The sequence below is a fragment of the Cherax quadricarinatus genome, chromosome 89 (assembly GCF_038502225.1).
Source record: "Cherax quadricarinatus isolate ZL_2023a chromosome 89, ASM3850222v1, whole genome shotgun sequence".
NCBI lineage: Eukaryota > Metazoa > Arthropoda > Malacostraca > Decapoda > Parastacidae > Cherax > Cherax quadricarinatus.
The window spans coordinates 7,541,039-7,568,058 of NC_091380.1; the positions used below are offsets into that span (position 1 = coordinate 7,541,039).

At 41.2% G+C, this 27,020-nt stretch overlaps 1 protein-coding gene across 1 annotated transcript; it reads left to right on the forward strand.

The window, feature by feature from the left end:
- The first annotated feature begins 17,874 nt into the window (after positions 1 to 17,874).
- On the forward strand, positions 17,875 to 26,415 carry LOC128697217 (uncharacterized). Its single transcript, XM_053788778.2, has 2 exons — positions 17,875 to 17,890; positions 25,385 to 26,415. Exons 1-2 carry the CDS (start codon positions 17,880 to 17,882, stop codon positions 26,274 to 26,276), a joined length of 903 nt encoding a protein of 300 aa, XP_053644753.2. The 5' UTR covers positions 17,875 to 17,879; the 3' UTR covers positions 26,277 to 26,415.
- Positions 26,416 to 27,020: the final 605 nt, after the last annotated feature.

Genomic DNA, 27,020 nt, shown 5'->3' on the forward strand with positions numbered 1-27,020 from the left:
CCAAGAAAGTCAGTGCGTCATCGAGGACTGTCTAACTTATTTCCATTGTGGTCCTTAATCTTGTCCCCCAGGATGCGACCCACACCAGTCCACTAACACCCAGGTACCTATTTGCTGCTAGGTGAACAGGACAACAGGTGTAAGGAAACGTGTCGAAATGTTTCCACCCGCCGGGAATCGAACCCGGGCCCTCCGTGTGTGAAGCGGGAGCTTTAGCCACCAGGCCACCGGGCCAGTAAATTAAGAAATTGAGTAGGTAAAGTAAGTCAGTAAAGTAAGAGTAAAAAAGTAAGTAAAGTAAAAAAGTAAGTAAAGTAAGAAAGTAAGTAAAGTAAGAAAGTAAGTAAAGTAAGTAAACTAAGAAAGTAAGTAAAGTAAAGTAAGAAAGTAAGTAAAGTAAGTAAAGTAAGAAAGTAAGTAAAGTAAGTAAACTAAGAAAGTAAGTAAAGTAAGAAAGTAAGTAAAGTAAGAAAGTAAGTAAAGTAAGAAAGTAAGTAAAGTTTACCTGAAGTTTACCTGGAGAAAGTTCCGGGGGTCAACGCCCCTGCGGCCCGGTCTGTGACCAGGCCTCCTGGTGGATCAGAGCCTGATCAAGCAGGCTGTTACTGCTGGCTGCACGCAAACCAACGTACGAGCCACAGCCCGGCTGGTCAGGAACCGACTTCAGGTGCTTGTCCAGTGCCAGCTTGAAGACTGCCAGGGGTCTGTTGGTAATCCCCCTTATGTATGCTGGGAGGCAGTTGAACAGTCTCGGGCCCCTGACACTTATTGTATGGTCTCTTAACGTGCTAGTGACACCCCTGCTTTTCATTGGGGGGATGTTGCATCGTCTGCCAAGTCTTTTGCTTTCGTAGTGAGTGATTTTCGTGTGCAAGTTCGGTACTAGTCCCTCTAGGATTTTCCAGGTGTATATCATGTATCTCTCCTGCCTGCGTTCCAGGGAATACAGGTTTAGGAACCTCAAGCGCTCCCAGTAATTGAGGTGTTTTATCTCCGTTATGCGCGCCGTGAAGGTTCTCTGTACATTTTCTAGGTCAGCAATTTCACCTGCCTTGAAAGGTGCTGTTAGTGTGCAGCAATATTCCAGCCTAGATAGAACAAGTGACCTGAAGAGTGTCATCATGGGCTTGGCATCCCTAGTTTTGAAGGTTCTCATTATCCATCCTGTCATTTTTCTAGCAGATGTGATTGATACAATGTTATGGTCCTTGAAGGTGAGATCCTCCGACATGATCACTCCCAGGTCTTTGACGTTGGTGTTACGCTCAATTTTGTGGCCAGAATTTGTTTTGTACTCTGATGAAGATTTAATTTCCTCGTGTTTACCATATCTGAGTAACTGAAATTTCTCATCGTTGAACTTCATATTGTTTTCTGCAGCCCACTGAAAGATTTGGTTGATGTCCGCCTGGAGCCTTGCAGTGTCTGCAATGGAAGACACTGTCATGCAGATTCGGGTGTCATCTGCAAAGGAAGACACGGTGCTGTTTACCTGGAGTTTACCTGGAGAGAGTTTCGGGGGTCAACGCCCCCGCGGCCCGGTCTGTGACCAGGCCTCCTGGTGGATCAGCGCCTGATCAACCAGGCTGTTGCTGCTGGCTGCACGCAAACCAACGTACGAGCCACAGCCCGGCTGATCAGGAACTGACTTTAGGTGCTTGTCCAGTGCCAGCTTGAAGACTGCCAGGGGTCTGTTGGTAATCCCCCTTATGTGTGCTGGGAGGCAGTTGAACAGTCTCGGGCCCCTGACACTTATTGTATGGTCTCTTAACGTGCTAGTGACACCCCTGCTTTTCATTGGGGGGATGGTGCATCGTCTGCCAAGTCTTTTGCTTTCGTAGTGAGTGATTTTCGTGTGCAAGTTCGGTACTAGTCCCTCTAGGATTTTCCAGGTGTATATAATCATGTATCTCTCCCTCCTGCGTTCCAGGGAATACAGGTTTAGAAACCTCAAGCGCTCCCAGCTGTGGCTGACATCCTTGTCTATGTCAGATATGAGGATGAGGAACAAGATGGGAGCGAGTACTGTGCCTTGTGGAACAGAGCTTTTCACAGTAGCTGCCTCGGACTTTACTCTGTTGACGACTACTCTCTGTGTTCTGTTAGTGAGGAAATTATAGATCCATCGACCAACTTTTCCTGTTATTCCTTTTGTGCGCTATTACGCCATGGTCACACTTGTCGAAGGCTTTTGCAAAGTCTGTATATATTACATCTGCATTCTTTTTGTCTTCTAGTGCATCAAGGACCTTGTCGTAGTGATCCAATAGTTGAGACAGACAGGAGCGACCTGTTCTAAACCCATGTTGCCCTGGGTTGTGTAACTGATGGGTTTCTAGATGGGTTGTGATCTTGCTTCTTAGGACCCTTTCAAAGATTTTTATGATATGGGATGTTAGTGCTATCGGTCTGTAGTTCTTTGCTGTTGCTTTACTGCCCCCTTTGTGAAGTGGGGATATGTCTGTTGTTTTTAGTAACTGTGGGACGACCCCCGTATCCATGCTCCGTGTCCATGCTCCCTCTCCATAGGATGGTAAAGGCTCGTGATAGGGGCTTCTTGCAGTTCTTGATGAACACGGAGTTCCATGAGTCTGGCCCTGGGGCAGAGTGCATGGGCATGTCATTTATCGCCTGTTCGAAGTCATTTGGCGTCAGGATAACATCAGATAGGCTTGTGTTAACCAAATTCTGTGGCTCTCTCATAAAAAATTCATTTTGATCTTCGACTCTCAGTCTGGTTAGTGGCTTGCTAAAAACTGAGTCATATTGGGACTTGAGTAGCTCACTCATTTCCCTGCTGTCATCTGTGTAGGACCCATCTTGTTTAAATATGGGCCCAATACTGGACGTTGTTCTCGACTTTGATTTGGCATAGGAAAAGAAATACTTTGGGTTTCTTTCGATTTCATTTATGGCTTTTAGTTCTTCCCGCGATTCCTGACTCCTATAAGATTCCTTTAGCTTAAGTTCGATGTTTGCTATTTCTCTGACCAGTGTCTCCCTACGCATTTCAGATATATTGACCTCTTTTAGCCGCTCTGTTATTCTTTTCCGTCGCCTGTAAAGGGAGCGCCTGTCTCTTTCTATTTTACATCTACTCCTCCTTTTTCTTAGAGGAATAAGCCTTGTGCCACCGAGTTAATCTGTTCTAGGCATAAGTTGGGGTCTGTGTTGCTTAGTATATCTTCCCAGCTTATATCGGTTAGGACTTGGTTTACTTGGTCCCACTTTATGTTTTTGTTATTGAAGTTGAATTTGGTGAATGCTCCCTCGTGACTAATCTCATTATGTCGGTCTGGGGCTCCGCGCATACATGACTGAACCTCAATTATGTTGTGATCTGAGTATATTGTTTTTGATATGGTGACATTTCTTATCAGATCATCATTGTTAGTGAAGATGAGGTCTAGTGTATTCTCCAGTCTAGTAGGCTCTATTATTTGCTGGTTTAAATTGAATTTTGTGCAGAGATTTAAAAGCTCGTGTGAGTGTGAGTTTTCATCAGAGCTGCCTCCTGGTGTTATTATTAAGTAAAGTAAGTAAAGTAAGTCATATAACAACTGTAAGCCATACACAACTGTAGAACAGACCATTATTATTATTATTATTATACTCAAGGGGAAGCGCTAAACCCGTAAGATTATACAGCGCCTGGGGGGGATGTGGAAGACATTCAGGCTTAATTCGGGGAACTGGAGCACAGATCCAATTCCCTAAATCAAGAGCCCCTCACCAACATCAAGGAACCTTCCCTGAGAAGATAGAACAGACCAGCAAGGGGGAGGAACAGCTATATACTACTCAAATTAACTCGAATGTATCAATAAATCTTGCACAAGGGATGAACATGGAGAATATATCATAGCCAAATTTAAATCAAAAGACCTGCAAAAACCCCTCACAGTTATAAACATCTACAGAGTACCACAGTCAAACATTTACCACTTTAGTGAAAAACTGGGAAACATGATTACTGATGCACACATGAATAAAGACCACCTACTACTAACAGGTGATTTCAACATAAACATACTACACGACCAGGACCCACAAGTAACCGAATTCACAAACACAATGAGTAACTGCCTGTTGCTACCAGCAATATATAAACCTACAAGAATCTCCGAGACAAGCATCTCCTTAATAGACCTCATCTGGACAAACACCATATCTCCTTTAAAATCAGACATAATCACAGACAACACTACAGACCACTACCCAACCTTTCTCATAACTAATCTGGGCAAACTGCCACAAGACATTACTAAAGTAACCTTCAGACTACATAACGAGACAGCAGTCAACAACTTTATAGCAGCTATGAATAATATGGAAAATTCTGTAGGGTGTTACCTGTATGTACCTCACCATTATATACATACAAGTAATCCCATTGGGAGACAACACTATATTGTTTACCGTAGTCACCCCGTGTAGACATGTGAGAAAACTTCACCACCCCTGGTCACTGCAGGTGGTTCCTTCGACCTCACAATCTTATCCATGTCTATCCGAGACCAGTATAGATTGGATAGCACCCGCAAGTACGGCGCTACTAATTGTAGACTGTATAGATTATATTAGTGTAACTGGATGAAGGGGGGGGGGTTAAACATGGATATATCTATCAAGGAAAAACACTTGTACATAATCTCACCACTTACCAGATATTCTCTGGTGGTCACTTGATGTAGCTGGATCACCCATTGTTGCAACCCCTGAATGGGTTACAATGTATATTATATATATATAATACATGTATATTACCTTTCATATAATTTTATATTGCTTATATTTGCTGTAATAGCTAAATCGTAAATATATTGCTTTATATTATTATTTGACTTAGTTTCCTTTTGTTAGGTAGGATGTAACACATATTGTGGAAAATACTGTATATATTTTCCAGAAATTCAGTATTTATATGTAAATAGATGGCCACACTGTATTTAATAATACCTGGAGTTCATTACCTTTGTAACTAGTTCAGCTATCATAACTTTGGGGTCCAGTCACTGGACCCATTATGTACCTTTGTAATCTTTTGACTACCGCCCACAGGATGGGTATGGGGTGCATAAAGATATTAAACTAAAGTGTGTGTGTGTGTGTGTGTGTGTGTGTGTGTGTGTGTGTGTGTGTGTGTGTGTGTGTGTGTGTGTGTGTGTGTGTGTGTGTGTGTGTGTGTGGTGTGTGTGACTCAACAATCAATATTTGCACCAATAACTCATTACAGTTGTGACCGGGTGTGGAAGTGTGAATTGCTCATTACTCTATAATTTGTTCATGATTGTAGCCAAAGTATAAACGTAAGTAACCATTCTACAGAATTCATTACCTTTGTAACTTGTGAGCTCATTACCTTTGTACCTAGTTCAGCTATCAAAACTTTGGGGGCCCAGTCCCTGGACCCATTACGTACCTCTGTAATCTGTAAATACTTTTGTAACTTGTCATGATTGTGACCAGACTTACCTGGAGTTCATTACCTTTGTAAATTGTGAGTTCATTACCTTTGTAAATTGTGAGTTCATTACCTTTGTAAATTGTGAGTTCATTACCTTTGTAAATTGTGAGTTCATTACCTCTGTAACTTGCTCAGCTATCAAAACTTTGGAGTCCAGTCCCTGGACCAATTATGTACCTCTGTAATCTTTTGACTACCGCCCACAGGATGGGTATGGGGTGCATAATAAACATATTAAACTAACTAAACTAACTCTGAGCAGACGAGACTCGCCATCTTGGTTTTGAATTTTGTACAAACGTTGGTGTAATGGGAAGAATTTTTCGTGCTCTAGAGGTTAAAATTGTGTTGACACCTCTCAAATAGGAGGCGAAATTGGTGGATGTGCATTCCTGCATAACTTGAGATATCAGACGACTGGACAAAACAGCTCCAGGAACCTCAGATAAGCTCTCTATATTTGTGTGTAATTCTGGCCAGCATTATTTTCATAGATTTAGTTAGAGTGAGGTTTTCTGAGTATGATACACATTAATCTCCAGTCAAATTGATGAGTGATATTAAGATATATTTTCCTTCTGTTATGTAATTGTGTATATATATAACCATTTATTATTTTTAATATACAGTCCACAAATTTATATATTTACCAGTATTCCTGGTGTATGTATATTTCATTTAATTAATAGGTCCAGAGCAACTTGTGGATATGACAGTGGTAGGTATCGAAGGGGGACATTTTTGTGACCTAGGTGTCCCAAATTCCTACTTTATCCCTAGTAATGACCCTCGTATTGTAGATAGTCGTAATGACCCTCGGGTAGTAGATAGTCTTAATGACCCTCGTATTGTAGATAGTCTTAATGACCCTCGTGTAGTAGATAGTCTTTTTAGTATGATAATAAGATGTTATCTTCATTATAGAATAATAAGAAAATATTATAACCTTTATATTATAATAATAAGGTAAAAGGACCCCAATGGAAATAAGTCACTCTGTCTGACTTTTTTGGGTTATCCTAGGTTCTCTACACATATGCTGCTATGTATGATAATTCTATGTAGCTATGAAGCTATGTAGCTTTTAAATCTCTGCACAAAATTCAATTTAAACCAGCAAATAATAGAGCCTACTAGACAGGAGAATACACTAGACCTCATATTCACAAACAATGATGATCTGATAAGAAATGTCACCATATCAAAAACAATATACTCAGATCACAACATAATTGAGGTTCAGACATGTATGCGTGGAGCCCCAGACCGACAAAATGAGACTAGTCACGAGGGAGCATTCACCAAATTCAACTTCAATAACAAAAACATAAAGTGGGACCAAGTAAACCAAGTCCTAACCGATATAAGCTGGGAAGATATACTAAGCAACACAGACCCAAACTTATGCCTAGAACAGATTAACTCGGTGGCACTCGATGTATGCACAAGGCTTATTCCTCTAAGAAAAAGGAGGAGTAGATGTAAAATAGAAAGAGACAGGCGCTCCCTTTACAGGCGACGGAAAAGAATAACAGAGCGGCTAAAAGAGGTCAATATATCTGAAATGCGCAGGGAGACACTGGTCAGAGAAATAGCAAGCATCGAACTTAAGCTAAAAGAATCCTTTAGGAGTCAGGAATCGCGGGAAGAACTAAAAGCTATAAATGAAATCGAAAGAAACCCAAAGTATTTCTTCTCCTATGCCAAATCAAAATCGAGAACAACGCCCAGTATTGGGCCCCTACTTAAACAAGATGGGTCCTACACAGATGACAGCAAGGAAATGAGTGAGCTACTCAAGTCCCAATATGACTCAGTTTTTAGCAAGCCGCTAACCAGACTGAGAGTCGAAGATCAAAATGAATTTTTTATGAGAGAGCCACAAAATTTGATTAACACAAGCCTATCCGATGTTATCCTGACGCCAAATGACTTCGAACAGGCGATAAATGACATGCCCATGCACTCTGCCCCAGGGCCAGACTCATGGAACTCTGTGTTCATCAAGAACTGCAAGAAGCCCCTATCACGAGCCTTTTCCATCCTATGGAGAGGGAGCATGGACACGGGGGTCGTCCCTCAGTTACTAAAAACAACAGACATAGTCCCACTCCACAAAGGGGGCAGTAAAGCAACAGCAAAGAACTACAGACCAATAGCACTAACATCCCATATCATAAAAATCTTTGAAAGGGTCCTAAGAAGCAAGATCACCACCCATCTAGAAACCCATCAGTTACACAACCCAGGGCAACATGGGTTTAGAACAGGTCGCTCCTGTCTGTCTCAGCTACTGGATCACTACGACAAGGTCCTAAATGCACTAGAAGACAAAAAGAATGCAGATGTAATATATACAGACTTTGCAAAAGCCTTCGACAAGTGTGACCATGGCGTAATAGCGCACAAAATGCGCGCTAAAGGAATAACAGGAAAAGTCGGTCGATGGATCTATAATTTCCTCACTAACAGAACACAGAGAGTAGTCGTCAACAGAGTAAAGTCTGAGGCAGCTACGGTGAAAAGCTCTGTTCCACAAGGCACAGTACTAGCTCCCATCTTGTTCCTCATCCTCATATCCGACATAGACAAGGATGTCAGCCACAGCACCGTGTCTTCCTTTGCAGATGACACCCGAATCTGCATGACAGTGTCTTCCATTGCAGACACTGCAAGGCTCCAGGCGGACATCAACCAAATCTTTCAGTGGGCTGCAGAAAACAATATGAAGTTCAACGATGAGAAATTTCAATTACTCAGATATGGTAAACATGAGGAAATTAAATCTTCATCAGAGTACAAAACAAATTCTGGCCACGAAATAGAGCGAAACACCAACGTCAAAGACCTGGGAGTGATTATGTCGGAGGATCTCACCTTCAAGGACCATAACATTGTATCAATCGCATCTGCTAGAAAAATGACAGGATGGATAATGAGAACCTTCAAAACTAGGGAGGCCAAGCCCATGATGACACTCTTCAGGTCACTTGTTCTATCTAGGCTGGAATATTGCTGCACTCTAACAGCACCTTTCAAGGCAGGTGAAATTGCCGACCTAGAAAATGTACAGAGAACTTTCACGGCGCGCATAACGGAGATAAAACACCTCAATTACTGGGAGCGCTTGAGGTTTCTAAACCTGTATTCCCTGGAACGCAGGAGGGAGAGATACATGATTATATACACCTGGAAAATCCTAGAGGGACTAGTACCGAACTTGCACACGAAAATCACTCACTACGAAAGCAAAAGACTTGGCAGACGATGCACCATCCCCCAATGAAAAGCAGGGGTGTCACTAGCACGTTAAGAGACCATACAATAAGTGTCAGGGGCCCGAGACTGTTCAACTGCCTCCCAGCACACATAAGGGGGATTACCAACAGACCCCTGGCAGTCTTCAAGCTGGCACTGGACAAGCACCTAAAGTCAGTTCCTGATCAGCCGGGCTGTGGCTCGTACGTTGGTTTGCGTGCAGCCAGCAGCAACAGCCTGGTTGATCAGGCGCTGATCCACCAGGAGGCCTGGTCACAGACCGGGCCGCGGGGGCGTTGACCCCCGAAACTCTCTCCAGGTAAACTCCAGGTAATACCTGAATAAATTTACTTACTTACTTACTTGTCTAACTGATAAATAATAATTATCTTTTCATTTATTATGTACATAATTATACATACAGATAAATGCAATTTTCCACACATATATTATATGCTCAAAGTTCAAGTCTTGATTGTCTAACTACTGTAATTATCGCTTGTGACTCATTACTCTTCCGGCTTCTGTTGCTGAGCTGCAGCTGTCCACGGAGCTATCACGTGATCGAGGGGGGGTGTCCTCACCTCGCCTGAAGTATTCAGTCTGGTCTAGACTCACTGGGTGGTTGGACGTATTCTTGACAAGACGTGCCTAAATCTCCCTTATAGGCCCTTGTTGGGAGATCGTCTTTTGTCTCATTATTCTTAGTTCTGGAGACTCTGTTCACAGAACATTGTATAGACTTAGTGATTTTCGACGTTGTACTGAGGTTGTGTGTCGCATAGACACTAAACAACTCAGGTCCTGAGCTGTAGCTTCTGACCTAACTTGTACTGGTATCTGTGTATTATCACAGTCGGGGATTTTCTTATGCTGAACTTAGATTCAGTAGTATGGGAGTTTTGTGACTTTTGTGGAGGATCTGCAGATGGTCCCTACTTAGTGTCGTTATATTATCTCCTTGTTCCTGATTCTGTGTCACAGTTGCTTGTTATATTGCTATTGGGCTTAGCATTGTTTTTATTGTTCAAGCAGACTGTTCTGATTGCAAGTTGGTCAAGAAGTTAGTTTATTTGAGGACTTTGTCAGTCACTTGTTTAAGTCTAGTCGAGTCTTGAGACATAGCGAACTACTTAGAGCACTTACACACATACACACAAACTTGTACATATTTGTAGTATCTTATTAAATGTTAATGTACCAGACGGTACTTAAGAATTATAAATGTGATATGTGCTTTCAGCACAATAATATTGTACACAAGAGATATGATTATTATTTTGAGTACTGTGATTAATTTAATTTAATTTGATATACCTCTAGACGATACTTAATACCCATAACCTATCCAATTACAACATACCTAACTGGCCAGTATCAGTCTGCTATAACTAGAAGGGTTACTTAACTGTGGGTGATCGATGCTCCTTATTTGCTCCATTCACCATCTCATTTCGATGTCCTGCTACACCGACACAGTTCTTATTCCAGCAGGACGAGGTATCCGTTGGTTTGTCCCGGTTTAGAAGTCGTGACTCCATAAAAACTTCACTATCCTCGAGACAGGAACAACGAGGTAAACATGTGCACACACACTCTGGGAATGGCAGCTCATATCGCTTCAATGATTCCTTAACTTAGTGTTATTATCACTGATTACATTACAATTCACAAGACGATTTAATGTCTCATAATTATTATACACATTAGAGGTCACTTCATTAAGATCTGAGACCAATGAGTGATGATTAAACCACAGGTATGTTAACCCGGGACACACTCCATGGCCGCGCACCAGTCACCCCCAGTCCTACATTATTCACTCATTTTACCACTTTATTACTGTGGTCCCATAAATCACGTTCCCTCACTCTTCACCAGGAACAGTTACGACACTTCCTATTAGGAAGTGAGGCCTATATTAATCCTTAGGCCGCCGTGAACGCCAATTTCCTGGTCCCATGCTTTCCCAGCCTCTTCCCTCAATTCAAAAAATGCCCGCCTCCCTGCCCTGAGTCGACCTCATCCCCCCGCACATCCGCGCAAGTGCAGGGCGAACCCGGTTGGTTCTATTCAAAATACAATTTAGAACAACAGTAATTCATTAATCATGTATATTTACATTATAAAAATATATACAGTATAATTATGGGAATTTATTTTCCACAAATAACATCGATTGGCAAAATGAGCTTGAAACATATACAGATATGAATGAATGTATAAATAATTTTCTAAAAAAAACCCAATGCCTCTATAACAGACATTGCCCCAGAAAAACTAAACAGATCACAGCAAAAAGACTGAATAATCCCTGGCTAACACCAAGCATCCTCAAATCCATTAACACAAAGCACAAATATGAAAAACAGTATAGAATGGGTCAAATAACCAGAGAACAGTCGAAAAGTTACTCGTCAGCACTTACCAGCCTGATAAGAAGATCAAAAAATTTGTATTATGAAAATAGATAACATAACATCAAAGGTGATATGAAAAAAACCCTGGAAAACTCTATCTGAAATTCTTGGAGCTAAAAAGTTATCCAAAAACAAAACAATCAAACTAACAAAATCAGATGAACCCCAACTCACTCCAACTGAAACAATAAACAGACTCAATGTTTTCTTCCCCACTCCACAAAGGGGGCAGTAAAGCAACAGCAAAGAACTACAGACCGATAGCACTAACATCCCATATCATAAAAATCTTTGAAAGGGTCCTAAGAAGCAAGATCACCACCCATCTAGAAACCCATCAGTTACACAACCCAGGGCAACATGAGTTTAGAACAGGTCGCTCCTGTCTGGCTCAGCTACTGGATCACTACGACAAGGTCCTAAATGCACTAGAAGACAAAAAGAATGCAGATGTAATATATACAGACTTTGCAAAAGCCTTCAACAAGTGTGACCATGGCGTAATAGCGCACAAAATGCGTGCTAAAGGAATAACAGGAAAAGTCGGTCGATGGATCTATAATTTCCTCACTAACAGAACACAGAGAGTAGTCGTCAACAGAGTAAAGTCCGAGGCAGCTACGGTGAAAAGCTCTGTTCCACAAGGCACAGTACTCGCTCCCAGTGTTCCACAAGGCACAGTACTAGCTCCCATCTTGTTCCTCATCCTCATATCCGACATAGATAAGGATGTCAGCCACAGCACCGTGTCTTCCTTTGCAGATGACACCCGAATCTGCATGACAGTGTCTTCCATTGCAGACACTGCAAGGCTCCAGGCGGACATCAACCAAATCTTTCAGTGGGCTGCAGAAAACAATATGAAGTTCAACGATGAGAAATTTCAATTACTCAGATATGGTAAACACGAGGAAATTAAATCTTCATCAGAGTACAAAACAAATTCTGGCCACAAAATAGAGCGAAACACCAATGTCAAAGACCTGGGAGTGATCATGTCGGAGGATCTCACCTTCAAGGACCATAACATTGTATCAATCGCATCTGCTAGAAAAATGACAGGATGGATAATGAGAACCTTCAAAACTAGGGAGGCCAAGCCCATGATGACACTCATCAGGTCGCTTGTTCTATCTAGGCTGGAATATTGCTGCACACTAACAGCACCTTTCAAGGCAGGTGAAATTGCTGACCTAGAAAATGTACAGAGACCCTTCACGGAGCGCATAACGGAGATAAAACACCTCAATTACTGGGAGCGCTTGAGGTTCCTAAACCTGTATTCCCTGGAACGCAGGAGGGAGAGATACATGATTATATACACCTGGAAAATCCTAGAGGGACTAGTACCGAACTTGCACACGAAAATCACTCACTACGAAAGCAAAAGACTTGGCAGACGATGCACCATCCCCCCAATGAAAAGCAGGGGTGTCACTAGCACGTTAAGAGACCATACAATAAGTGTCAGGGGCCCGAGACTGTTCAACTGCCTCCCAGCATACATAAGGGGGATTACCAACAAACCCCTGGCAGTCTTCAAGCTGGCACTGGACAAGCACCTAAAGTCGGTTCCTGACCAGCCGGGCTGTGGCTCGTACGTTGGTTTGCGTGCAGCCAGCAGTAACAGCCTGGTTGATCAGGCTCTGATCCACCAGGAGGCCTGGTCACAGACCGGGCCGCGGGGGCGTTGACCCCCGGAACTCTCTCCAGGTAAACTCCAGGTAGGTAAAAATCTAGCGAACAAAATACCAAGCACAAACGCCCGTCCATCAGACTACCTCACAGGTACCTACCCAAATACACTATTCCTAGCTCCAACCAACCCCACTGAAGTTATGCTCATCATATACACCCTTAAAAACAAGGCAGGAGACATAAACAACTTGCCTGCTTTTATGTACAAAAAAACTTCTCAAGTATTGTCACTAATTATTGCAACGCTCTTTAACAAATCCATTGAATCATCTACCTTCCCAACTAGTAAGTAAGTAAGTAAGTTTATTCAGGTATACACAAATACAGTTACATAGAATTATCATACATAGCAGCATGTGTGTAGAGAACCTGGGATAACCCAAAAAAGTCAGACAGGGTGACTTATTTCCATTGGGGTCCAACAATCCTCAAAATAGCGAGGGTCACTCCGATCCATAAAGGAGGTGACCAAGCTGACTTGAATAACTATAGACCAATATCTAACTTACCACTGCTCTCTAAAATCTTTGAAAAATTAATTCATAGACGGATCTATTCCTACCTCGTTTCACACAACCTATTAAACCCTTGTCAGTTTGGATTCAGGAATAATAAAAGCACAAATGATGCTATTGTGGAAAATTGCATTTACTTGGATGTATCATTATATACATAACAGTAAATGAACATAGATAATTATTATTTATCAGTTAGACAAGTAGGAATTTGGGACACCTAGGTCGTAAAAAATGTCCCCCTTCGATACCTACCACTGTCATATCCACAAGTTGCTCTGGACCTATTAATTAAATGAAATATACATCACCAGGAATGCTGGTAAATATATAAATTTGTGGACTGTATATTAAAATTAAAAAAGGATTATAGTATATACACACATTTATATAACAGAAGGAGAATATATCTTAATCATAACACTCACCAGTTTGACTGGAGATTAAGTTGTATCATACTCAGAAAACCTCACTGTCTATACATGAAAATAACACTGGCCAGATTTATAACATAACAGATTTATCTGAGGTTCCTGGAGCTGTCTTGTCCAGTCGCCTGATATTTCAAGTTATGCAGGAATGCACATTCAACAATTTCGTCTCCTATTTGAGAGGTGTCAACACAATTTTAACCTCTAGAGCACGAAAAATTCTTCCCATTACACTAACGTTTACTTGGCTCATTCAAACCAAAATGACGATTGTCCATCTTTTTAAAAATACACTTGTATTAATACAATATAGGGCATCTATTTACCTATAAATTACCGTATTTCCGGAAAATATACAGTATTTTCCACAGCTATCATACACATGCTATTTGCAGATGACACTACATACGTCTTCTCTCACCCGAGCCCAGTCACGCTAGCCAATACTGTAAATACCGAATTACAGAAAATATCTACCTGGATGAGGACTAACAAACTTACACTAAACATTGACAAAACCTACTTCATTCAGTTTGGTAACAGAGCTACTGATGTCCCTCTTAACATAATGATAAACGGATCACCTATCACCGGATCACTTATCTGTTTACAATAATGTTTTATCACTGATTATATCATTGCTTAGTTAATCTTAAGTTAATTTTAAGCCAGCCCGTAATGCTATGCATACAAGTGGCTTTGGCATGCTGCTCTTACCTGTATTTTTTTGTACCTCTGTATGTTCAAATTATTAAATAAATAAATAAATAAATAAATAAATAAAGCTAACAGAGGGAAAATTCTTAGGAATCCACCTTGATAATAGACTCAAATTTCATACACTTATACAACAAATTTCTAAGAAAATTTCCAAGACCGTAGGCATACTATCGAAGATACGGTACTATATTCCACAGTCAGCCCTCCTGGCCCTATATCACTCACTTATTTACCCCTATCTCACCTATGGAATTTGTGCATGGGGCTCAACAACAATTAACCATCTCAGACCACTAATTACCCAACAAAAGGCTGCAGTTAGAATAACAAATTCCCACTACAGGCAACACTCTCCACTAATATTCAAAACTAAACCTACTCACCATACAAAACATCCGTACTTATTACTGCACCTACTACATACATAGAACACTTAACTCTGATATAAACCCTCCCCTCAAACATCTTACCAACCTCAACAGAACACATGACCATAACACAAGACACAGATCACTCTTTGATATTCCTCGTGTCCATCTCACACTATGCAAAAACTCAATGCACATAAAAGGCCCTAAAATCTGGAATTCATTACCTGTGAATATAAAAGAAACACTACCTGTTTATAAATTCAAGTCTCTTTTCAAAGATCACTTACTCAGTTTAGTTAGTTTAATATGTTTATTATGCACCCCATACCCATCCTGTGGGCGGTAGTCAAAAGATTACAGAGGTACATAATTGGTCCAGGGACTGGACTCCAAAGTTTTGATAGCTGAGCAAGTTACAGAGGTAATTAACTCACAATTTACAAAGGTAATGAACTCACAATTTACAAAGGTAATGAACTCACAATTTACAAAGGTAATGAACTCCAGGTAAGTCTGGTCACAATCATGACAAGTTACAAAGGTATTTACAGATTACAGAGGTACGTAATGGGTCCAGGGACTGGGCCCCCAAAGTTTTGATAGCTGAACTAGGTACAAAGGTAATGAGCTCACAAGTTACAAAGGTAATGAATTCTGTAGAATGGTTACTTACGTTTATACTTTGGCTACAATCATGAACAAATTATAGAGTAATGAGCAATTCACACTTCCACACCCGGTCACAACTGTAATGAGTTATTGGTGCAAATATTGATTGTTGAGTCACACACACCACACACACACACACACACACAAACACACACACACACACACACACACACACACACTTTAGTTTAATATCTTTATGCACCCCATACCCATCCTGTGGGCGGTAGTCAAAAGATTACAAAGGTACATAATGGGTCCAGTGACTGGACTCACCCACAACTAAATAAATACTGAATAACTGAACCTTATAAATTGTATATCTTAAATGTTTCTCACAATTATATCACATAAATGTTAAACCTAAGACCCAATCTAACTTAGTTATTATTTAAATACAATACCTAACAGAATATTCCATTCTACTGAATGTACACAAATGCATGCAACCATATGACCTGTCTTTGAAATACTCATTTGTATTTTATAGTTATCTGTTTACAATAATGTTTTATCACTGATTACATCATTGCTTAGTTAATCTTAAGTTAATTTTAAGCCAGCCCGTAATGCTATGCATATAAGTGGCTTTGGCATGCTGCTCTTACCTGTATTTTTTGTACCTTGGTAATGTCAAATTAATAAATAAATAAGTAAATAAAATGTTCACTGGGTCGGGGTGGCCCTTAACACCCCAACAAAAATGTTCACTGGGTCGGGGTGGCCATTAACACCCCAACAAAAATGTTCACTGGGTCGGGGTGGCCCTTAACACCCAACAAAAATGTTCACTGGGTCAGGGTGGCCCTTAACACCCAACAAAAATGTTCACTGGGTCGGGGTGGCCCTTAACACCCAACAAAAATGTTCACTGGGTCGGGGTGGCCCTTAACACCCAACAAAAATGTTCACTGGGTCGGGGTGGCCCTTAACACCCAACAAAAATGTTCACTGGGTCGGGGTGGCCCTTAACACCCAACAAAAATGTTCACTGGGTTGGGGTGGCCCTTAACACCCAACAAAAACATTCACTGGGTCGGGGTGGCCCTTAACACCCCAACAAAAATGTTCACTGGGTCGGGGTGGCCCTTAACATCCAACAAAAATGTTCACTGGGTCGGGGTGGCCCTTAACACCCAACAAAAATGTTCACTGGGTCGGGGTGGCCCTTAACACCCAACAAAAATGTTCACTGGGTTGGGGTGGCCCTTAACACCCAACAAAAATGTTCACTGGGTTGGGGTGGCCCTTAACACCCAACAAAAATATTCACTGGGTCGGGGTGGCCCTTAACACCCCAACAAAAATATTCACTGGGTCGGGGTGGCCCTTAACACCCAACAAAAATATTCACTGGGTTGGGGTGGCCCTTAACACCCAACAAAAATATTCACTGGGTCGGGGTGGCCCTTAACACCCAACAAAAATGTTCACTGGGTCGGGGTGGCCCTTAACACCCAACAAAAATATTCACTGGGTCGGGGTGGCCCTTAACACCCAACAAAAATGTTCACTGGGTTGGGGTGGCCCTTAACACCCAACAAAAATATTCACTGGGTCGGGGTGGCCCTTAACACCCCAACAAAAATATTCACTGGGTCGGGGTGGCCCTTAACACCCAACAAAAATATTCACTGGGTCGGGGTGGCCCTTAACACCCAACAAAAATATTCACTGGGTCGGGGTGGCCCTTAACACCCAACAAAAATGTTCACTGGGTCGGGGTGGCCCTTAACACCCAACAAAAATATTCACTGGGTCGGGGTGGCCCTTAACACCCCAACAAAAATATTCACTGGGTCGGGGTGGCCCTTAACACCCAACAAAAATATTCACTGGGTCGGGGTGGCCCTTAACACCCAACAAAAATGTTCACTGGGTCGGGGTGGCCCTTAACACCCAACAAAAATATTCACTGGGTCGGGGTGGCCCTTAACACCCAACAAAAATATTCACTGGGTCGGGGTGGCCCTTAACACCCAACAAAAATATTCACTGGGTCGGGGTGGCCCTTAACACCCAACAAAAATGTTCATTCACTGGGTCGGGGTGGCCCTTAACACCCAACAAAAATATTCACTGGGTCGGGGTGGCCCTTAACACCCCAACAAAAATATTCACTGGGTCGGGGTGGCCCTTAACACCCAACAAAAATATTCACTGGGTCGGGGTGGCCCTTAACACCCCAACAAAAATAAACTTGGAAAGGAACGTGTCTAGCACGGATCAGACCACCATCAACACCCCAACAAAAATATTCACTTCCTCACCCATATTACACACATCATGTCTAGCACGGATCAGATCCCCTCCATATTAGACCCCAGCACAAGATGAACCAAAAGTAATAATAATACTTTATTTACGTGTAATATTTCTTACAGGTGGTTGATATAGCTTCAAGAAGGATAAAAAATGTGTATTAGTGTGGCTGGAAGGTGGACAGGTGACCCCTATATTGGAGAGGCAAATTTTTGACGATGTTTCTCTCAAATTTCCCCTCAAGGAAGGTTCCTTGATGTTGGTGAGGGGCTCTTGATTTAGGGAATTGGATCTGTGCTCCAGTTCCCCGAATTAAGCCTGAATGCCTTACACATCCCCCCCGCCCAGGCGCTGTGTAATCCTCCGGGTTTAGCGCTTCCCCTTGATTATAATAATAATAATTCTCTCAAATTTGCATTAGTTAATTATACAAATCGGACCCGAACATCATCCTAGGTCTGTTAATAGGTTAATATAATTTACTTTCCTATGGCTTACAGATTATGTACCCCATACCCATCCTGTGGGCGGTAATTAAGAGATTACAGAGGTACATGATGGGTCCAGGGACTGTACCTCAACATTACAGAGGTACATGATGGGTCCAGGGACTGTACCTCAACATTACAGAGGTACATGATGGGTCCAGGGACTGTACCTCAACATTAGAGGTACATAATGGGTCCAGGAACTGTACCTCAACATTACAGAGGTACATAATGGGTCCAGGGACTGTACCTCAACATTACAGAGGTACATGATGGGTCCAGGGACTAGATGCCAAAGTTTTGATAGCTGAACAAGTTAATATAGCTTATTTTTAATGGCTTACATTGCATTAATAACCCTTGTGGTTTAGCGCTTCTTTTTTATAATAATAATAATAATAATAATAATACATAGCAGTAAGTAGGTGCCGGGTGCTAGTTGACTGTTGTGGGTTGCATCCTGGGGGAGGGGGGATATTATACCCTAGATAGGGCTGGGCTCTGAAAAGAGCCGAGTTAGTACCCCTGTGGCACAGTTAGTGCCCCTGTGGCACAGTTAGTGCCCCTGTGGCCCAGTTAGCACCCCTGTGGCACAATTAGTACCCCTGTGGCCCAGTTAGTACCCCTGTGGCCCAGTTAGTACCCCTGTGGCACAGTTAGTACCCCTGTGACCCAGTTAGTACCCCTGTGGCCCAGTTAGTACTGTGGCCCAATTAGTACCCCTGTGACCCAATTAGTGCCCCTGTGGCCCAGTTAGCACCCCTGTGGCCCAGTTAGTACCCCTGTGGCCCAATTAGTACCCCTGTGGCCCAGTTACTACTCCTGTGACCCAATTTATACCCCTGTGGCCCAGTTAGTACCCCTGTGGCCCAATTAGTACTCCTGTGGCTGTACCACAGAAGTAAGGCTATGAGGAGAGCTAATTCCAACAATATGATTAAAATAGGTGCCAACGTGCGGGAAGGAGAAGTCCCTAGGATATATTTTTGTGATGTACATCAAGTTACTTTGATTACAATACAAGTAATATGGGACAAAATATGTTATCAATTATGTATGGGAGTCGTAGGAAGGTTGGAAAAAGAATGGGCAGAATCGGTTGAAAGCTAACAGAGTATTGTGGTCTATATTAAATTAAGGAGATAGTTTTTTTAACAACAGCTCTGAATTTTGTGGCAGATAGTTGGTATTTCAATGGTTTAGACGGGAATCCCGACATTATGGCATTGTGTTAGGTCTGTGTCTTCTGTTGTAACTATCAAGGAATAGTTTCAGAGAAGGATTTATATTGGAAATTATTTTCCTATATATATATATATATATATATATATATATATATATATATATATATATATATATATATATATATATATATATATATATAGTAGGCACAGTAGTATGAATGCATATTGTGTATATTAATTAATTTAAAGCTTTTGAAGAGCGGAGGAGTATGTTGTCTGGCACTGGATTGGGTAGTCAATCGCACAGCTGCTTTTGTCGAGTCATTGGCTTTAGGTGATTTGCTGTAAGTACATAGTGCTGTTTGAGGTACACAATAATGTATCTTGGAGAGGATGCCTACTGTTTTGAAGACCTCCCTAGTTTTGTGCTGGATGTGGGTGACAGCCTGGTTGATCAGGCCCTGATCCACCATGACGCCTGGTCACAGACTGGGCCGCGGGGGCATTGACTCTCAGAACTCTCTCCAGGTAAACTCCAGGTAATTAACCTTCAAGTTGCAGTCAAGGAGCAAACCTAAGAATTTACCCTCAGTGTCTTACAATGGGAGAACCATTGATCGTTATGTTTAGTTGGATATTTGTAGCTCTGTATCCAGACATCATATAGAAAGTTTTTGTCAGTGTTAAGAGTGAGTTTATTGGTAGTCATTTTTAGGAGTTCAATGTTAACAGTGTCATTGAGAGAAGTTGGATTTGAGTAGATGAGAAATGTATCATCTGTGAACATAACAGGTTCAAGCAGATAAGCTGCATCTGGGAGATCATTGATGTATATAAGTTAGAGCAAAGGGCCAAGAACACTGGCCTGAGGCACTCCTATGTTGACACGCCAAGTTGACGAGGTTATACCATTGATGGAGACATATTGGCAGATATTACTGAGAAAAGTATGGAAGAGTATGACTGCTGATACTATAATGTTCTAGTCTGAGATGCAGGATGTTGTGGTCCACTGTATCAAATTCAATTCAATTCAATTCAAGTTTATTCTCTATAAGGGTTACAATGTGGGGTTTACAGGTTTTGGGTATTGTGTGGTTTACATGTTATAAAATACTAATTACAGAGGGGGGCCACTAGGACACCTAGCATGGCTAGGCATTTCGAGCAGACTTAGATTAATTCTTAACATTAAATCCTTACAGATTATGGTATTAAGGCTAAGTGACTACATCATAATTTGTGAGTTTAGCAATGTGAATGTATTGTGCCAAAACAAAAGCAAAGTGTCTATATTGGAGTATCATAGGCAAACTTATGACTAGTTAGGATTTATTATTTTAAGATTAAGATTAGTATTTCTGGGTTTATAGTCAGTGGGTGAGTGAGTGTAATTGTGAACCACCAGGTGGTTATCATGTAGTTAGTTGTCGGGGTGGATCAGGGAGATGAGATGTTTTCTAACTGTAGTTTTGAAGGTGATGAATGTGTCTGCAGTTCTAGAGTTCTCAGGTAGGGTGTTCCAGATTTTAGGTCCTTTGAAATACATTGAATTTTTGTAAAGGTTTAGTCGAACACGGGGAATGTCATAGAGATGTTTGTGTCTGGTGTTATGCCTGTGGATCCTGTCACAACTATCAAGAAAGCATTTTAGGTCAAGGTTAATATTGGAATTTAAGGTCCTGTAGATATAGATTGCACAGTAGTAAGTGTGGATGTTCTGAACAGGGAGTAAGTTTAGATCTATGAAGAGTGGGGGGGGGGGTGTTTCCAGGGTTGGGATTTAGTGATTATTCTTACTGTGGCTTTTTGTTAGGTTATTATTGGCTTTAGGTGTGTTGCTGCAGCTGAACCCCAAGCACAGATAGCATAGGTGAGGTATGGATATATAACCATTCATCTACAAACCTGTCAGACACTGCATCTTCTTGGGATCTTAATACTTGGGAATTCTTCGCTTGCCTAATTCTTGGGCACGACCTACTTCAACATTGAACAAATGTTACACCACCTATGACTGCTGCACCTCTCCTGCCAACGGTTTATAAGCTCCTTCTCAGCACGTATGCCTTATTCTATTCAAGATTGATGGACTGACCACATCAACTCAAGGTTGAGGGACTGATTACCTCATTCTCCTCCTATTCTTCAAGATTCTCCTTTGTATGGACTGATGAAGCCACAGTGTGACAAAACGTTTCCTCAATAAAGATACCCAAGAGTTGCACATGTGTCTAATTTATCAAGTTTAGATCTATGAAGAGTAGGGGAGGGGGGTGTTGCCAGGGATGGGATTTAGTGATTATTCTTACTGTGGCTTTTTGTTGGGTTATTATTGGCTTTAGGTGTGTTGCTGCAGTTGAACCCCAAGCACAGATAGCATAGGTGAGGTATGGATATATAAGTGAATGGTATAGTGTGAGAAGGGCAGTTTGTGGCACATAGTATCGTATCTTGGAGAGGATCCCCACTGTTTTGGATACTTTTTTTGTTATGTGTTGGATATGGGTGCTGAAATTTAGGTTGTTGTCGAGGTATAGGCCAAGGAATTTGCCCTCATTATGTCTGGCAATTAGAGTGTTGTCGATCTTAATGTTAAGTTGCGCAACACCTGCTCTGCTACCAAACATAATATAGTAGGTTTTGTCAGTGTTAAGTGTAAGTTTATTGGCTGTCATCCAAGTCGATATTTTGGGCAGCTCCTCATTAACAATGGTGTTGAGGGTGGCAAGATTATGGTGGGAGATGACATAAGTCGTGTCGTCAGCAAAGAGAATGGGTTTCAGGTGCTGGGATATGTTTGGATGATCATTGATGTAAATGAGGAAGAGCAGGGGACCAAGGACACTTCCCTGCGGAACTCCAGTATCAAGTGGCCGTATTGATGAGGCTGTGTCTTTAATGGTGACATACTGATACCTATTAGAAGGGTAGGATTTAAAATATGCAAGCACATGGCCTCTTATACCATAGTCTGTATAGTCCTTGTGGCTTAGCGCTTCTTTTTGATTATAATAATAATTATACCATAGTGGTCAAGTTTGTGCAGTAGGATGCCATGGTCTACTGTGTCAAACGCTTTTCTTAGGTCAATAAAAATTCCTAGCGGATATTCCTTATTTTCCAATGCTGTGTAAAGCAGGTCTAGCATTTTTATAATTGCATCATTAGTGCTTTTATTTTTCCTGAATCCAAATTGGCAGGGGTTGAGTATGTTTTGTGACGTTATAAATGAATATAGTCTCCTGTGCACGAGTTTCTCAAAGATTTTGGATAGCAATGGTAAGTTTGATATTGGCTATAGTTGTTTACTTCTGTAGGGTCACCACCTTTATGTATTGCTGTCTTGAGTAGTGTCGGGAAAGTGCTAGTTTCTAGTAACTTGTTAAAAAGTAATGTAATAGCATGCGAAAGGACATGGGCCGCTCGCTTGTACAATAATGGTGGGACGTGAGACAGATTCCCCGAGTTATTTTTAAGTGACTTTATGATCACGGTGACTTCCATGGGCTCAGTTGGTACAAGATAGAAGGAATTGGGGATATTCCCATCTAGGTAGTCCCCGGCACGGGCATTGGTACGTGGGATTTTACCGGCGAGATTAGATCCTATGTTTGAGAAGAAGTCGTTTATCTTGTTAGCTGTATCAGTGGGATGCAGTGGTGTTTCATGAGGTTTAGTTAAAACAATATTCTTGTTTTTTTTTAGTTTGTGGGTCCCTAGAATCTGAGAGAGTGTTTTCCAGGTCTTTTTTTATATCTCCTCTTGTGTAAGTGAATCTACTGGAGTAGTACAGTTGTTTGGCTTTCTTTATTAATTTGGTGAGAACTGATGAATATTGTTTAAGAATATCTTTGTGTATTAAGCCCTGTCTATATTGCTCTTCATATTGGTGTTTCTTATCAATGGATTTCAGAATGCTGCTGGTTAGCCATGGGCAACTGAGCCGTTTATTCGTGATCGATTTCGTTTTTATAGGGCTATGTTTGTTGTATAGTCTAAGTATTTTGTTAAGAAAAATGTCTGTCCAATCGTCAGTACCATTGGCCTTGGAGAATTTTGTAGGCCAGTCAACAGTCTCTAGGTCTGCTGTGAAATCCTTATTGAGGCCTCGTCATGGAGTCTAAATGAAACTTTGTTGTATTCGAGTGGTGGCTTACTAATGTTTGTTAAGAGGAAGGTTGGGTAGTGGTCAGTAGTGCTGTCTGTGATTATCCCTGATTTAAGGGGGGCTAGTATATTGGTCCATATGTGGTCTATTATGGTTGCACTTGTCTCAGTCAGCCTGGTTGGTTTAGTTATTGTTGGTATGAGAAGTGTGTTGTTCATATTGTTGATGAAATCAGTTACAGTCTGAACATCTGGTAGGCTTTCCACAAGTCTCAGAATAGGCTTATAGGATATTCATTATTTTTGGGAACTGCATGAAACACTTCAAGCATTTTTATAATTGCATAATTTGTACAGTACTTTTTTTTTTTTTGACCTAAAACCAAACTGGCAGGGGTTGAATATATTACGAGACACTGTGAAGGGGTTAACTCACTTATGAATTATCTTTTTGAAAATTTTAGATAGCAGTGGCAAGTTTGATATTGGCCTATAATTATTTACCTCGGTTGGATCACCTCTTTTGTGTATCGGGGTAACTCTTGCTATCTTAAGAGTCATTGGAAAAGTTCCAGCCTCTAATGGTTTGTTGAACAACATTACAGTAGTGGGTGGCAGCACGAGCTTCCGTTTTGGACTTAAGTTGCGACTACAGTAGGATTACTCGCAGATACATAGAATGTATGAAGGTGGGATTTTGCTAGCTAGTCTAAATACTAGTATGTTTGCAGTTTCTGCAGGCAGGATATGAGATTCATCTGGTTTAGTTAGGACTATATCTCTGGGTTTTTGTTAGATTTCAAGAGCCCAACATTTTATAAAGGATTTTCCAGGCCTTTTTTGTATTTTCATTTATAATAATAATATCTATTTCTACAAGTACATGTAGAAGGTATACAGACCATAGCTGACATCAGTGACATAATACTGTATAGAAAGCTGCTTGTTATGCAAAGCATTTTGGGCAAATTAGGTCAGTTTTGTCCCAGGATGCGACCCACACCAGTCCACTAACACCCATTTTACTGTTGGGGAACATAGACAACCAGTGTAAGGAAACATGTCCAATGCTTCTACCCTCGCTGGGAATCGAACCTGGACCCTCACCATGTGAAACGAGAGCTTTAGCCACCCGGCCATGGGGCCTGATGGCTCCACCTGATATAACTTTTGTGCTGCTCCCTAGTCTATGATATGCGAGTGTATTATTATTACAATCAAAACCAAGCGCTAAACCTACAAGAATCATACAGTTCTGCATGTGTGAGTGTAGATTGCAGTGAATAATGTATACATTGCTAATTCTGTCCATCTTCCTTGCATATTTGTGTCCCTGCTGGTGAGTCTGAAGGTCATACCCTATCTGACTGATGTACAGTATATCTGACTACATCCTCTGCGCAGGATGCTGTAAAATCCTGCCACAGTAGTGCTCTTTGGTTTGTGATTTGTAAATGGTCCTAGTCGGACTGACCTATGTGTCCGACCCACCTATGTGTCTGACCCACCTATATGTGGGTTAACTGTGTATTGGTCCAGTCACGGTATTGTACCTTTTTATTCTTTGTGAGATGTGATGTCTATGATAGTTTTGTTGGTTATGACAACAATGTACAATGTCCATGTTGGCTCTGTGGAAAATGGGGTTAATAATCATGGGAACCTGTCTTGTAGGGAGAACGATGATAAAAAGTACAAATATAACAAGTGTGAAGGTAAATATATTTCTAAATCACTGTAGTAGGCTATAAAGTAGGTAAAATACAAGTCACTAAATTTTCATTTTCATTTCAGCAAATTGGCACTTCTGCAGTGGCAGGATGCAGTGCAAGAGGAGGGCCAGCGTGTCATGTACCAGGTGACAACCAGGCTGTACCAGGGTAAGAACCTCAGACCTGATTACTACTGGGTAGAGAACATCAACAGCAACCAGGCCTATAAGAAGTATTTTAACAACGACCAGCGACAGATCCTGGAGTCATTCCACGACTCTCAAAATTATGACATAGAGATAGCTGCCAGAGAATTTGACATAAGCTTACATTGGGCTGTTCAACAAAAGTTTTGCAAGCTAAATCGTCTAGAGGTACTTTATGGGTATCTAGAACGTCTTGTAAACATGAGGAATACCAATTCTCATCGTTCTGATCATTCTGGCATTCCTACAAGTGATTTAAAAGAACAACTTGAAGAATTACTCAAATTATGTCTTGATATCCTGAGTAACCTGGAGGACAGAACTAGTGATGATCTCTCAAGTGTCAAAAGAGACATTAGAAACAGCATTAATAAAAGGTTACTAATGTTGCCTAAAAGCACACCTGCACAGAGGCTGGATGATGGTGCCGAATGGATGCACCGCAGTGTGCAGAGGATGGATAATAGTGATGGATGGATGCACCGCAGTGTGCAGAGGGTGGATAATACTGATGGATGGCTGCACCACAGGGCTGACACAGCAAGAACCCACCATTCAACCACTATGTCTCAGAGGGTTGCAGACGAGGAGGATGATGGTCTTGGAACCCTTGGCAAGGTAGCTGTTGGGGTGGGGGTGGCAGGGGTGGGGATAGTTGCACTGGGAGCTCTGGCCGACTATTTGTCCGAAAAAAACAAAAATGGTAAACAATCCAATAGAAATAGTACCTCTACATCGAATAAGAATGACGACTGCAGCATAATGTAATCGCATGCAAAATTATAAACAAAAGTCCCTGTTATCCACATCAGTCAATGTAGCAGAGGACATAACACAGAATACATTCAGACTGATTTTTTAACATTACAGCCTCTCCTCACTTAGTGACGTACTCACTTACCAGCGACTTGGACTTACGACGGGCTCTCTGACCAGTATGCGTACCTAAATAATGTATATTAGAGCTGATTTCCTCTATTCTGTTTATTACAACATACAGTACACTACTGTATAAACATTTAAAAATATACCAGAAATGTTATAAATTGTGCAAAGGTAACATTAAAACCATATCAAAGATGGTTGACACAAACTCACTACCATTATAGTATGCTCCTCACTTAGTGACGAATTCGTATACTGATGTGGTCTTATGACCGGAACTCCGTCTTTAAGTGAGGAGAGGCTGTATTATAGTCCCTAGGACTCCTTATGTTTGACATCAACACATGAGAATCAAATAGGTACTTATTAGATAACCAGTGTGACCATGATATACTTAAATATTTTGACTATTTCAGTGCAACTAAATTTTGTACAGAAAATCTATGATCGTTCCAAAATGTGGAACAAGCTATCAGATAAAACATGAAGTGGTATATTGTTTGAGAACCACTGTGATTGTACTGCCTTTTGATGTATTAAATAAAGGAAATAATGGAAGAAATTAGAGGAAAGTATGCGAAGTGTAAACACAACTTTTTCTTAAAAATAAAATAATTTCTTGCACTG